We start from the raw sequence: 14,484 nt of genomic DNA on the forward strand, positions 1-14,484 counted from the left end.
CAATACGATTAATACAAATAACGATAGTTATAATATTAATAACATTACTGTTAAAAATAATAATAATAATTATAATTATTATAATAGTAAAAATAACATTACTGAAAAATATATAATCTTTGTTTATATAGCACTTTTCAAAACAGTGTTACACAGTGCTTTATAAATAAGAAATAAAATAAAATGTTGAGGAAGACAAATAAAATGAATTGAAAACAATGTTGGAAGAATAAAAACAACAAAAGATTAAAACAATCAAAAAATCTGAAATATAAAAATATAAAATTAAAAAACTGAACATGTACTAACTCAGTACATGTATCAAAATCTACTTCCATATCTCCATCCTTGTACACATACTGTCACAACTATACACCTTTAAAATAAGGTTAAAAGCAGCAGTAGATGAACATGTGAATACCTTGAAACAAACATATACTGACATGTACACAGATGTATTGATGATGTTCCATGTTATACAGTGTGAAGAAGATGTTCTATGTATGTGATACTTTTTTTTTTCTGTTGAAAAGTCTGTTTACCAAGCTATACAATTTATTGTTTCTAAAGATGGATGACTTCCCCTCATACACAAAGTGAAGCCAAAATGTCCCCTGCAAATGTTGCTTTCACCTTCACTCAAACTTTTTTCTTGTTGTTGTGTTTACCAGGTTATTGAGAAATTCATCAATGAGACGTGGTTTGATCGCTACCAGGAGCAGATCACCAAAAGCTCCCTCACTGCCATCTGGTCGATCGCTGTCTCCATTTTCTCTGTCGGCGGCATCTTTGGCTCCTTCTCTGTTGGACTCTTTGTCAACCGCTTTGGAAGGTACAGGAATAAAAATAAGTCGACACAACTTTAGGCCTTAACATGACTTCAACACTTAGATTTAAACGTTTTAACATTGAGATCGATGGGGATTGCCTCGACTTTAGACCCGGCCTCTAGTGGCCAATCAAGGAACTACAGTGTTTACGGCTCTGGAGTTTGCAGCTTGATGAAACCATATAACTATTTCAAGTATCCAAATATGATCATTTTATTCTCAGCTGTCCTGACTGCATCTCGGTCTCTGTTCCCTACAGGAGGAACTCCATGCTCATGGCCAACGTCCTGGCCTTCATCGCTTCTGCTCTGATGGGCTTTGCAAAGATGGCGAGCTCCTGGGAAATGCTGATCGCTGGTCGTTTTGTGGTTGGCCTATTCTCCGGCCTCTCCACAGGCTTTGTGCCCATGTATGTGGGTGAGGTTTCACCGACATCCCTCAGAGGAGCTCTGGGCACTCTCCACCAGCTGGGCATCGTGGTCGGCATCCTCATCGCACAGGCAAGTGGAGAGGAAGTATTAAAGTGAATTTATGTGAACTTACTGGATACTACGACTCCGTGGGGCAGGTTGTACTTGCATGTGCTGAATGTCTTTTGTGATTCTAGGTGTTTGGAATGGAGGCAATCATGGGCAACGATGATCTGTGGGGACTTCTCCTGGGATTCATCTTCATCCCTACAGTGGCGCAGTGCATCCTGTTACCTCTCTGCCCGGAGAGCCCGCGCTACCTGCTCATCAACAAGAACGAAGAGAACAAGGCCAAGAATGGTGAGAGCACACACACACACATACTCAAGAGCTCACAGTGACCGTATCAAGATGCACCTTGTGAACAATCCTTCTTCATGTTCCAGTGCTGAAGAAGCTCAGAGGCACCACAGATGTGAGCGCCGACATGCAGGAGATGAAGGAGGAGAGCCGGCAGATGATGAGGGAGAAGAAGGTGACCATCCCGGAGCTTTTCCGCTCGCCTCTCTACCGCCAGCCGCTCTTGGTTGCCGTCATCCTTCAGCTGTCTCAGCAGCTGTCTGGCATCAACGCTGTGAGTGTCCAGACCAACATGATATCAAATCACACACTCTCAGGATCTCCTGATGACCTTGTTTGACCTTTGCTTCTTGTACTTTTTAGATCTTCTACTACTCCACACGTATCTTTGAGAAAGCTGGAGTCGCGCAGCCTGTTTATGCAACTATTGGAGCCGGTGTAGTAAACACAGCTTTCACTGTGGTGTCGGTAAGTAAAAGAAAGAGCTTTAAATCAGAATCAAGCATAAAGCACAAGGAACTTACCTTTAATATTGATTCATAACAATAACAATAAAACAATCAGAGTTGGAGTGTGTGAATATTCAGTAAAAGCTTTGTTGTTGTTTTTTTTCTTGCAGCTGTTTGTTGTAGAGCGAGCTGGTCGTAGGTCTCTGCACCTGCTGGGGCTGCTGGGAATGGCTGGATCTGCCATCTTAATGACTATCGCCTTGGCTCTATTGGTAAGCTAGTTTAATTATTCTGCCATTGTACATTTGTACAAGTGCTGGCCGGAGAGCTTTCTGTCTTTATGCCCCTAAACTGTGAAAGTCTCTGCCTCAGGACATTAAAACGGCGAGCTATCAGTGTGTTTTTAAAAGACTTACCTTTAAAATCTAGCTTTTAATGTGGAGGAATTTCTTTTTAGACTTGGGCTGCATTATTGCCATTATTACCAGTATTAGCATTGTATTAGCATCATTTTTATTTTTATTCTATTATATTTAATTTTGTTTTGTTTTGTTTAATTTAATTTAATTTAATTTAATTTAATTTAATTTTTTCTGTTTTATTTCATTTTATTTTATTTTTGCTTTCTGTCTATGTTCTTTTGTGAAGCACTCTGGGCTGCATACTTGAATGTATGAAAGTTCTATATAAATAAAAATGAGTTGTTATAATTTGCTGAAGGTTGATGTGAATACTCCAACTGATTGAAAACCAGAACCAACCTCTCCCTCGTCGTCTCTTCTTGCAGGACCAGCTGAAATGGATGTCATATTTGAGCATCGTGGCCATCTTCTCCTTTGTCGCCTTCTTCGAGATCGGGCCGGGTCCCATCCCCTGGTTCATCGTGGCTGAGCTGTTCTCACAGGGACCCAGACCTTCGGCCATCGCTGTCGCTGGTTTCTCTAACTGGACTGCCAACTTTATAGTGGGAATGGGATTCCCGTACATTGAGGTGAGGAGGGAGAAAATGATAAAGAAATAACATGCGGGTCTCGCACGGGTGACTTTTGGAGTAACACAACATCATAGATTTGTTATTTATTTTTTATGTTTATTGTATTATCTTTTTTTTTCTGTATTATTGTTGAGCTTTTAATTTTTATATTATATTTAATGTATAACTTATATTTTTCATGTCTGTATCTATTGTTGTGTATTTTTTGTTGATTTTTTAAGTATTGTATTATTATTATTATTATTATTATTATTATTATTATTTAAGAATTAGAATTATTACTTTTATTATTATCATTATTATTATTATTATTACTATTCTAACATCATTATTATTATTACTATTATTATCATTATTATTATTATTGGTATTATTATTATTTTTATTTTTTTCATTCCACATTCTTCCTTTAACTTATTAACAATACATAGGATAAATTATGCAAAACATCTTAGTGATAAAGGCATTATCAAATGTTTATATCAGTAAAATTGATCATGATTAATAATGATTTAATCATTATGTTCTGATTGGAAAGCATGCAGGTAAATAAGCCAGTTTTCCTAAAGCTTCAAAGTCCAATTTCAGCTCACATCCAGTTTTCAATTTTCCAGAATTGAAATCATCTACTTCACCTCCTCTCTCTCTGATAACTGAACCTTATTAGGACTACTCTCTATAACTAACTTCTCTCTTCACAGGAGCTCTGCGGCGCCTACGTGTTCATCATCTTCACAGTGCTGCTGCTCACTTTCTTCATCTTCACCTACTTCAAAGTGCCGGAGACGAAGGGCCGGACGTTTGACGACATCGCTGCGGGCTTCCGTCAGTCGGCTGGCGGAGGAGAGAAGCACTCGCCGGAGGAGCTGAACAGCCTGGGGGCCGATTCCCAGCTCTGAGAGACTCTTTTTTTTTTTTTTCTACACTTCTAACAAACTCTTTCTCAGACAGAGGAAGGATTGAGAAGGGTCTACTAACTCAGAAGTAGACAGATTCATTGGTAGAATAATTTTCACACTTGTCTCCACATTTCGGGCGTCGTTACCAAAACACAGAGCGGCCCTGTGTGATTCTCCAACATGATGTCTTCTGCTGCCCCTAACAAACACACACACACACCTACATAAACACACACACCTACACACACACACTCCATGGGCACTATGTTGCCTGGCGGATGTGGGCGGGGGAGTTGATGAGGATAGATGTGGAGAGTTTTTAATATTTTAAAGGTTTTTTTAAAGAAGGAAAAGGAGTGTCTGCATCAATCAAACAACCTTCTTTCACTCATTCATCCCTGACATGCGCTCCTGCTCTGTTCTCTATCACCTGTTACAGGACAGTCCGCTTTTATTACCTGCTTTTTTAGCTTTTAGAGATCTCTTCACTGTGCTCTATATGTTATCAATCATACTGTAAAAGCTGTTACACTGTAGACTCTAGCACTGAAGATGCTGCACAGACGGTCACCAGCAGGTGGTGCACTGCCCTTAAGAAAGTCCTGATGCTTCCTTATTTATAGCTTTTAAAGTACACAAACTGTGATATGTTGTTTTAATGCTGTAAGGATTTTAAATTTCTTATTGAACATTTTAACACAGAAAGTAACACTCCACATATTTGGCATTATTGTTACATATTTACTCTTGCTGGACAACATTTTACTCTTTATTGTTTGGTATGAGACTCTTCTCATTGAAAATGTCATGACTAAAACACAAAACTGCGTTCGCTGCGTCCAGATAACATGCAAATTAATGAATAATTAACCATTTATATATTTTATCATCATTCCTTTGTAGCAGTACATTTGTTGAAATAAATATTGGATTTTTTGAACAAGAGGAGCAGTAACTGCAGGGATAATTCAAACATCTTTTACCATGACATAAGAGAAATACTCCTTTACAATCAACAGCCCCGAAACCAAAAAAATCGATCTCACAAAACTAGGATGTTTGTGATTACAAGTGCCTGTTAAACAACAATCCAGCCTCCTTTGCCTTCAGCGTTTCAGCCTTATCATTTTTGTGAGGAGTTTGAGGTCAGATCGGCCTGATCCAGACTGAAATCATTTCTCAGTGGAAGAATCTCCACTTACAGTATTTATTTTTTGAGTTGAGACCATAAGTGGAGCTTTCAAAGTCTGCTCAGAGCTGTCTGGGTCTTTTCACACAATGGGACGCTGCGGTGCTGCACGCTGTTCCTCTGTGACAACTTCACAGCATCTTCAGAAAATTAAAAGACAGACAGAAAAAAAGTCAATAATGGGGACCAAACTGCCTGAATGTGCTTTTTATCCAGGTCAAATCCAGCGTGTTCCTTCAGCTCCGTTACGTGTTCAGAGAGCTGGACGGGGACTGTTTTGTACCCTGTGCATTGAAATCTGCAGTATTGTTAGCTCCCTCCTACCTTCCTTCTTTTAGCTGTGTACTGTAGCTTTGTAGCTTGACCCACTTCGTTTCGCTGTACAGGTCTTTGACTGCTGTATCACTTTGTTGAACCTTTCTGCTCTTTAATTACGTTGTTTAAGGAAAATTATCTTTTTAGCAGCACTTTATTATTCGTAGTTCTTTGTTACTGTTTTTTTTTTGTACTCAGTGTGGAAATGTTACTGAGGAGAGACTGAAGTACTGCTGATGGATTACTTGATGTTTTTGAAATGGAAATGTGTGCATATGTGTCATTTGTTCTTATCTATTACAGCCTTTGTATGGAGCACATTTCGCTTGACCGGTTGAGAGTAAATGTGGTGATGTTCCTGGTCAAACAAGGACCTCAAATGAAATCTGCCACAGCAGTCAAAATCCTTTCTACCATTCCATATCTGGTTGTTTTTTTGTATATAGTCGATCTTTTCTCATTTGAGGTGTCACGTGACTCATCCTGGAAAGCACTGTAACGTCCACTCTGTGCCTTTTTATGGCCTTCACATATCTACACCAGCAAAATCATGTAATGGCACAAAAAAAAAACACTTCCACGCACACACTGATGTCTATTGCAAAACTGTATTTTTTAAATGTACATATCCACCGGTCTGCTGGGGCATTCAGTTCTAATGTTGTCTGTAGCCTTTGAAATCTTTGTAAGGCACAGGTTTGTGGTTTAAACACACAACATGATGTAAATATATAAAACTCACTGTGGCCTCACTCACTCTAAATTTATAAAATATTTAAAAACTTTTTTAATAGGTGAGTTCATGATTAGGGTGCGTTCAGCTTCCACACTTCTGTTTCCTTATGATTTTATATCTAAAGACATGTTGTGGCCTAATATTACTATCCTCATTTTAATTCTTTTCATGTAAGGATTGTGTTAATGAGAAACACTCAGTAGTGTTTTCATGTTAGTGCACAGAGTGTATTTTAATATTTGTAATAATAAAAAGATCTGTGTGTGCGGTGTTGGAATGTGAACCCCTGTCGGAGAGAAAAGAAATGTGATGGCTGTTGTCCTGAATGGTTCCACAAACTTGTGTAAGAGGTTGAATTGCTGAATAAAAGAAATCCTGCATACAGAGAAAGATGTTACAGGGTGTTTGTCACTTTTTCTGCAATAGCTGATTTATTCCAACCACTTGGGGGCAGTGCAGCAAGAAACACAGTGGTGTTTATACGATGAACATTATTGCAAACGCATTCCTCTTAACGAGAAACTCATGGAAGTGTCTTCAACCTGTATTATTTTCTGTTCCCAGAAAGAGGCTGATTTTGACGGTTGCATATAACATGCAACTGTGGATGCAAGAAGTTTTCAAATTTAGAGTGAAATAGATGAAATAGAACAGTCAGTGAGATATACTTTCAACTACTATTTGGAATATTGGGAAGCCTACTTAGAGCTGCAAGGGTTAAATCATCTCAGAGTTAAGGGTTCAACCATAGACTGTATAAATAATGGATGTAGTATCCATGACATCACCCATCTGTCTCTGAAGTGCTGTTTTGAAGCCAATCGTTGGCAGGTGCCATATTGGAAATGTTGAACTCAACATAACTGCTGTCGAGCGAGTGTGAGGTAAAGAGGTGGGCTTTGAGCCTCCTCGCCAACAACTACAGTCTTCCCACCTGTCAGTTAAATCAGCTGTGCCTCTCATAAAGGAAAACTTGTAATCTTAATATCTTAGAAATTGCTTCGTTATAAAAAAATTCACCTCCTGTACAGTGTGTGCCGATTGAGAAGTGAGACATCCAGACTACACTAATTTTTTGAACCAGGCTGTAAACATGTTTATTTCTGCTGTAAAAAATCAGCTTTTTTGAATTTGTGTGTATGTGGTTTCTGGTACTTCCGGAGCCAGTCTCAACCTACAGTACACTCGATGAACTTCAGTTTTTAACACTTCCGCATTGGCTTCAATTCTAGCGGCCGGAGCTTGCGCATGCTTTATCTGCAATAGCTGATTTATTCCAGTCACGTTGGGGCCCTGCAGCAAGCTACAAACACAGTAGTGTTGATACGTTGAACATAATTGCAAACCCATTCCTCCTTACCAGAAACTCATGGTTCAAAAGCTGCACCGATGTGGAAGTGTCTTCAACCTGCAGTATTTTCTGCTCTCAGGAAGGCTGATTTTGCTGGTTGCATATAACATGCAACTGTGGATGGAAGAATTTGTCAAATTTAAAGTAAAATAGACAATCCCAGGATACTTTCAACTAGTATTTGGCATAGTGCCTGGAGAGACTATGCCTACTTCAAGCTGCAAGGTTTAAATCATCTCAGAGTACAGGGTTAGACTCACTTTGGTGAGACGGGCCACTGCATAAATTGTTTGAATGAGAGTGATGTAAAATGTGGCCTGGGAAAACAAAACAAAGATAGATAGATCTTTATTTGTCCTTAATAAGGAGACTTGTTGCCACCGTTTGTACAGGAATACATGTATGAACACAATAACCATAAACATCCACCCAGCCTCACAGCAATGGTGCACCACATCCCACATATATACACACCAGACACATATGAACACACTGGACACATATAAAACACATGAACACATTGGACACATACTGTATATGCAAACCGGACACATATAAACACACCAGACACATTACAGTGGCATTCTGTTTAGCAGTGCTATGGCCGATGGGACGAAGCTTCTGCCAAACCGGGCTCGCCTACAGTAAGGGGATCTGTATCTGCGACCGGAGGGGAGTAGTGTGAAGACCGAGTAGAAGGGGTGTTGGGGGTCCAGTGTTATAGTGCGTGCTCTGCGTATGATGGCTCTGTTGTTGAGGTCAGACAGGTTGGGTGTGGGGAGGCGGATGATTTTGGTGGCAGTGTTTGTGGTGCGTATGTGTTTGTTTTTGTTGGAGACAGTTAGCATGTTGTAGTAGCTGGGGGAACAGCAGAGGAGAATGGGTTGGATGATGCTTTGGTATAGTAACAGTAGAAGGTGGGGGGCGACAGAAAGTGCTTTGAGTTTGCGGATGGCAGAGAGTCTTTGCTGGCAGCGTTTGTGAATGTCAGTGGTGTGTTGATCGAAGTTGAGTTTATTGTCCAGGGTGAGTCCGAGATATTTGAAGTGATCCACTATTTCGACTGCTTGATTGTTGATGTGGATGGGGTTGTGAGCCGGGCTGTGAGTGCTGGAGGAGTGAATGACCAGTTCTTTTGTTTTTGAAATGTTCAGCTGAAGGTGATTGTCTGTGCACCATAGTGTGAAGTGGGAGATGGAATCCTGGTAACTTAGAACAGAGTTATTGTCATTAAGGAGGGCAAGTATGGCAGTGTCATCAGAGTATTTGAAATATGTTGTGGTTGTTGAGGGGCTGATGCAGTCATTGGTATAAAGGGTGTACAGGAAGGGACTCAGGACACAGCCTTGAGGGGCACCGGTGTTGGTGATGGTGGTTGATGATGTTATTGTGCCTACTCTGACTGCTTGTGGTCTGTTGCTGAGGAAACTGTGTATCCAGTGGATGAGACATTGAGATGGTGGAGTTTACTGATCATCTGGTGACGTTGGATGGTGTTAAAGGCAGAACTGAAGTCGATGAAGAGGAGACTGGCAAAGTTATGGGGTGATTCGAGGTGTTGCAGGAGGGAGTGAAGGAGGCATGCCACAGCATCCTCAGTCCCCCTTTTGGCCTTATAGGCAAACTGATGCTGGTCCAATTGCGGTCCGACAATTGGGAGGATGGTGTTAAGGATCAGTTTCTCCAGGCACTTCATGATTAATGAAGTGAGTGCAACAGGTTGGAATTGGTTGAGTTCAGAAGGGCAAGGTTTTTTGGGTACTGGTATGATGGTGGAGATTTTCCATGATGTTGGTACCAAGGCGGTCCTGTAGGATTCCCAGAAGATGGAGTGGAGGATTGGGGATAGTTCAGTGGCACAGTTCTTAAGAACTCGGGCCTGGATACCATCAGGTCCTGCAGCCTTGCCTGGTTTGCATCTGCACAGCTGCCGGCGCACGTCCTCCGCTGTGAATGGGGCAGAGTGAGGTGGTTCCAGGATGGGGATGGATTGTAGTAGGGTATTGCATTCTTGTGTGTAGTTGATGGTGTCAAATCTAGAGTAAAAGGTGTTCAGATCTTCAGCAAATGAAATGGGGTCAGTTATTGCAGACAGCTTGGGTTTGGAGGCATAACCAGTAAGTGACCTGACTTTGTCGAAGGCTTGTTTAGTGTTCATGGTGCTGAATTCCAGTTCGAGTTTCTCTTTGTATTTGAGTTTGGCTTTGATGATGTCGTTTTTTATTTGACGGTTAATGGCTTTTAGTGCATCCAAATCCTGCTTGTGAAAGGCTGTCTGCTTTTACTTTAAACTGTGCTTAGTGTGTTGAGTGATCCAGGGTTTTGAGTTTGGGTATATCTTAAATGTTCTTACCGGAAAGGTTGTGGCTATGCAGAAGTTAATGTAATCCGTGATGATGGAGACTCTGTCAGACAGACTGCCTTCAAAAATGTCCCAGTCTGTGCAGGCAAATGAGCCCTGCAGTTGCGAAATGGTGTCCTCCGACCACTGTGTGACACTGCAGGTCTGTGGCTTGTGACACTTCAGCACCGGCTTGTAATGCGGAAGCAGAAGGACAATGTTATGATCTGCGAAGCCAAGCGGTGGATGAGCGCGAGCGATATAAGCGTCAGTAATATTCCCATAACATAAGTCCAGGGTGTTCCCCCCTCTGGTCGTGATGTCCACATACTGCAGGAAAGATGGCAGAACACCATCAAGTCTGCAGCTGTTAAAATCCCCCACGATAAACACCGGAGCCTCCGGGTATTTACCCTGCATGCTATTAGCACAGCTAGCCACTAGCTCTGCTGCAGTGTTTACATTAGCGCTCGGTGGGATATACACACAGCTGACAACCACAGTGGGGAACACCCTGGGAAGGTGAAAGGGGCGAAGGGATAGGGTCAGCATCTCCAGGTTGGGGGTGCAGACCTGGCTGTGGACTTTGATGTTATTACACCACCTGTTGTTGACGTAAATGCAGACCCCACCACCTCGCTCCCTACCCGAATCCCTCGTCCGGTCTCCCCTGAGGATAGTGAACCCGTCGAGATGTACCTGGTCATCTGGTCAAAGAGCTGGAAGGTGATTAAAAACATGCCTGCAAATGTATTTAACCAAATTACCTCCCGTTTATTTACAACTGGCAAGTCTTTCCATGCTGAATGAGGTTCCTCAATGGTCCATTTATCAGATCTTTAAAGCATTCAAGGATATCAGGAGACCTTTACTGAAATGGCTCAGGGCACATCATGTATAGAATTTCAATCCCACATTAAGTCGTCACGGCCTGGGACACCTTCATTAGCAGAGCAGAGCTGTGAGATATGGTTGAAAGCTTCAAGCTTCAGAAACCGATGATTAGACCAGTACATACAGGCAGATGTTGCTCAGGTGCTCAGGGCAGACATTAGAATAATCCTTCAATTTATTTTCTTATAGATAAGAGACGAACACATAATTTAATTAATTCCTTCGATGCATAAACATGCCTTGCCAATAAAGCTGATTCTGATAATGCATTTCACTCATTTAGCATGGTACAGCACCCTCTGCTGATGTAACTTGGTAGGTAGTTAGTGTGTAGCTAAATGGTCTCTCCTCACTCAGGCACACAGTGATTGGGCCAATTATGTAGCAAGTAAAACACCCTTAAATAAAGTGAAGGAACAGTAAATACATTTTTAGATCAACAAAAGAAGAAGTAGTAAGAAATAATCACAGACCACACTGTTGTTTTTGAAGATACAGGTAAAAGAGTCAAAATGCAACACCAGCGGGTTTCGCTGAATCAGCGGCATTTTGTTGATTTACCTGGTGAGATCGTAGCTAACTCGCAAAGACTACAATTTAGCTCTGATTATTCAAAAAAACAGTTGAGGAAAGTTAAAAACATGATTTAGCTTGAAGTTATTAACTGGGGTAGGGTAAGAAAAAAAAAGATCCACATCTGAAGTCTTAATTCTTACGATGTTGAATCAGCTTGAAAAGTCCAAAAACAGATTTTGAACTGTTCCTTTTTTTTGTTTTACCAGCAGCCATCATACACACAGTAAGTCCACTACTGACATTGTTTGCCATCCACCAGAAAGTACCCCTTGGGGAGAAACTCCCCAAACCCAGGTGTGCCAAGCTTGTTGCATCATACCTGAGAAGACTAGAGGCTCTAACCCCTTCCAATGGTTCTTCAACAAAGTATTTAGTAAAGGGTGTGAATACTTATGTAAATGCAATATTTGAGTGTTTTATTTTTTATTAATTTGCAAAAATTTCTACGAAACATTTTTCACTTTGTCATTGTGGGATTTTGTGTGTAGAATGCTGGGAGAAAAAAAATATGTAATCTGTTTTGGAATAAGGCTGTAACATAACAAAATGTAGCATAAGTAAAGGGCTCTGAATACTTTCCGTACCCACTGTATGTGTGTCAGCTCTGCCTAGCTAGTTGTGCTGCTAACTTAGCAAGCTAGCTCTTAGTGTCGCTGATTTATGTTTACAGTGCAGCAAGAAATCCAGTCAGTCCCATCTTCATTGACAGAGCAGACATAGAAGTGTTACAAATAATTTTGTTATGAGTTGCTTTTGATAGGTTTCTTTCCCCCTTGTTTTGTATCTTGGTTTTTATTTCCTGTGTTATTTTGTAGTCTTTTAGCTGGTGTGTCATGCCCTGTGTTCTTGTATTCCTTTCTTACTTCAGTCTGTTTCCTGTTTTATTTTGTAGTTCTTGCTCCCTGTGTGTCTGGTTTAGTTTCACTTCCTACTCTTGTGTGTTTCCCTCCCTTGATTGCAACTCATTAGTTTCACCTGTGTGTTGTCTCACACCTGTGGCTGATTACCTTGTGTCTATTAAGTCTCTGTGTGTTTCCTCCCTTCTGTTTAGTTTGTTAATTCTTACCTGCACCTCCTTCTGTGTGTTTTCCCCAGTGTTGTTGTACATCCAGTGTGTTTATTTTTTGTACCTTTTGTGTTGTTGATGTTTTTTTAAGTTACACAATTTGGGCTTTACACCTTTATTTGGAGAGGAGAGGACAGTGAACAGAGCAGGAAACTGGGAGAGCGGGGGAATGGGGCTGCTGGCTGGAATCGAGCCTGGAACGCTTGCTAACCACCAGGCTTTGTCAGTGCCCATTGTGGATGGATTTTCACTTGAGCAATTTCTGATCCTGGACTGCAGAAAGTAAGTAATTTTGTGTTTATTATGCTACTTTTTTTAAGTCTGCAGTTTGTGTCTTTGCTTTTGCATTGTTGTTTTCTTCGAACATGACAATGGATAGCTTAACAACACAAACTGATTTGTCTAGAAAACACTCAGGAGGAATGTACAGTTACCAGCTCAACCTTGGGACCAATTGGTTTTTATTCCACAAAGATTCAGCCTCTGGGAGCAATAGCAGCTTTTCAAGCTTTCAAGGCTTCTAGCGTAGCCAGCTGTTAGGGATGAAAGACTCCCTACAAGGACCTTCCTTTCTGTTTGTTACCTTTATCTACAGTCCAACAAGCAACTTGAGGAAGAAGAATGGAGGTGGAGTTGAAAGACGAGGTTAAGAGCGTATCGTTAGCTGGTCTTATGGAGATAATGTATAGTGATCAGGTGGTTAAGTGAATTACAATACCAACAGCAAGACCCTGATGCAAAGTTCCAACATTTCAGTTCTCCTTTTCGAGGCTTTGCAGTTGACACACTTTTAAACATGGAGGCAAACATCACAACCATTTGTTGTTGTTATTATCACAGCTCTAAGTTAAGTTAGGGATGCTCTCACTATCTCATGCTAGGGTTGTCCGGATTACAGGACACCATGCTGCTCCACTGCTGGTTCATACAGGGAGATGTGCTGGGAGTGATGGCCCATTGCCTCTTTCCATCCTTAGTGCCATTTTGTCCAGGTTCTACTGTCCCTTTTCTTTTTATTCTCGTGATTTTTCACATTTGGGGGTTTTGTGTGGTGTACCTTTTTATAGGTTACAGTCTCCACTTTTCCAGTTGTAGTTTTTGCTGCTGAGGAGACTGGAAAAAATAGTGTTTAACAAGCTAAAATTGATGTCAGATTAAAACTGGTGGGTTCCTGGATTGCATTATGGCCAATCTTTTCCACTTCTTCTCAACACACGAACCGTTTTCCAGTGTACAATCAGAGCCTGCTGAAACGCGAGTGTACCGTTACATTCCGACGACTAAAGGAAACCAGAACACTTCTGATACACCAAATTGTGTGACCAGTTTCTACATCTTTGAGCAGAATTGGCAAACAGAGATCAAAGACCAAATGGATGTCACAGTCCTGTTCCTTCTCTTCAGGTTCCCAGTCCTCTTCAATACATTTCTCCGCCCCTATCTATCTTCTGATTTCTCTCCTTTCTTCTTGCAGCCCCTTTAATCTCCTCACCTGTTCCCACTTCTCTTATCAACCCTGAAGTTACCTTCCTCCTCTGCCCACCTCCTCATCTCTCCCTACTTCAGTACCTACACAGACCACTTTTGTTCCCTCTCTAGATAATATTTCACATCATAACCTGATGACTTGCGCCGGTAGCTCCAGGATGGCTTTGCTCTTAAATGCATTTCTTAAGTTCTGTTGATTGTGGGCTGCATTTGAGTCCTACCTCCTGCAACTCTAATAGCAGAATATGCATGATACACCAGCTTACACAACTTCAAATATAAAAACCTGTGACAGAGCTGAAGATACACCTGCATAAGAAAAAAAAGGAAAGTCAATACTGGGTAGAAATGGTTCCACCAATGGGTTTATCTAGACAAGAAACCTCTGCTTTGTATTCATGTCAGTACCTGAGTGACCAGGTGTGATTCTGTCTTCAGAGAACTCTTTGGTCATGACTCCTGCAGCAACGTAATCTGATCTCAGAACCACTGAATCCATATTTTCTCTCATTATTATTTATGCCACAAATAACAGACCTCACATTTTCCTTTAAGCCGTTCTGACACTGAACGCCCGCTGTTTTGA

The 14,484-nt window shown here is 41.1% G+C and overlaps 1 protein-coding gene across 1 annotated transcript in view; it reads left to right on the forward strand.

The window, feature by feature from the left end:
- slc2a1b (solute carrier family 2 member 1b) overlaps positions 1–6,577 on the forward strand; it is a 30,574-nt gene extending 23,997 nt beyond the window's left edge. The window contains exons 3-10 of the mRNA XM_034684305.1: positions 672–832; positions 1,090–1,330; positions 1,438–1,600; positions 1,687–1,874; positions 1,964–2,068; positions 2,220–2,321; positions 2,837–3,040; positions 3,745–6,577. Of these exons, the coding sequence (XP_034540196.1) occupies positions 672–832; positions 1,090–1,330; positions 1,438–1,600; positions 1,687–1,874; positions 1,964–2,068; positions 2,220–2,321; positions 2,837–3,040; positions 3,745–3,942 (1,362 nt within the window). The 3' untranslated portion in view covers positions 3,943–6,577. The remainder of the gene's footprint in view (positions 1–671; positions 833–1,089; positions 1,331–1,437; positions 1,601–1,686; positions 1,875–1,963; positions 2,069–2,219; positions 2,322–2,836; positions 3,041–3,744) is intronic.
- Positions 6,578–14,484: the final 7,907 nt, after the last annotated feature.

This window comes from Notolabrus celidotus, chromosome 1 (assembly GCF_009762535.1).
Source record: "Notolabrus celidotus isolate fNotCel1 chromosome 1, fNotCel1.pri, whole genome shotgun sequence".
NCBI classification, from domain to species: Eukaryota; Metazoa; Chordata; class Actinopteri; order Labriformes; family Labridae; genus Notolabrus; species Notolabrus celidotus.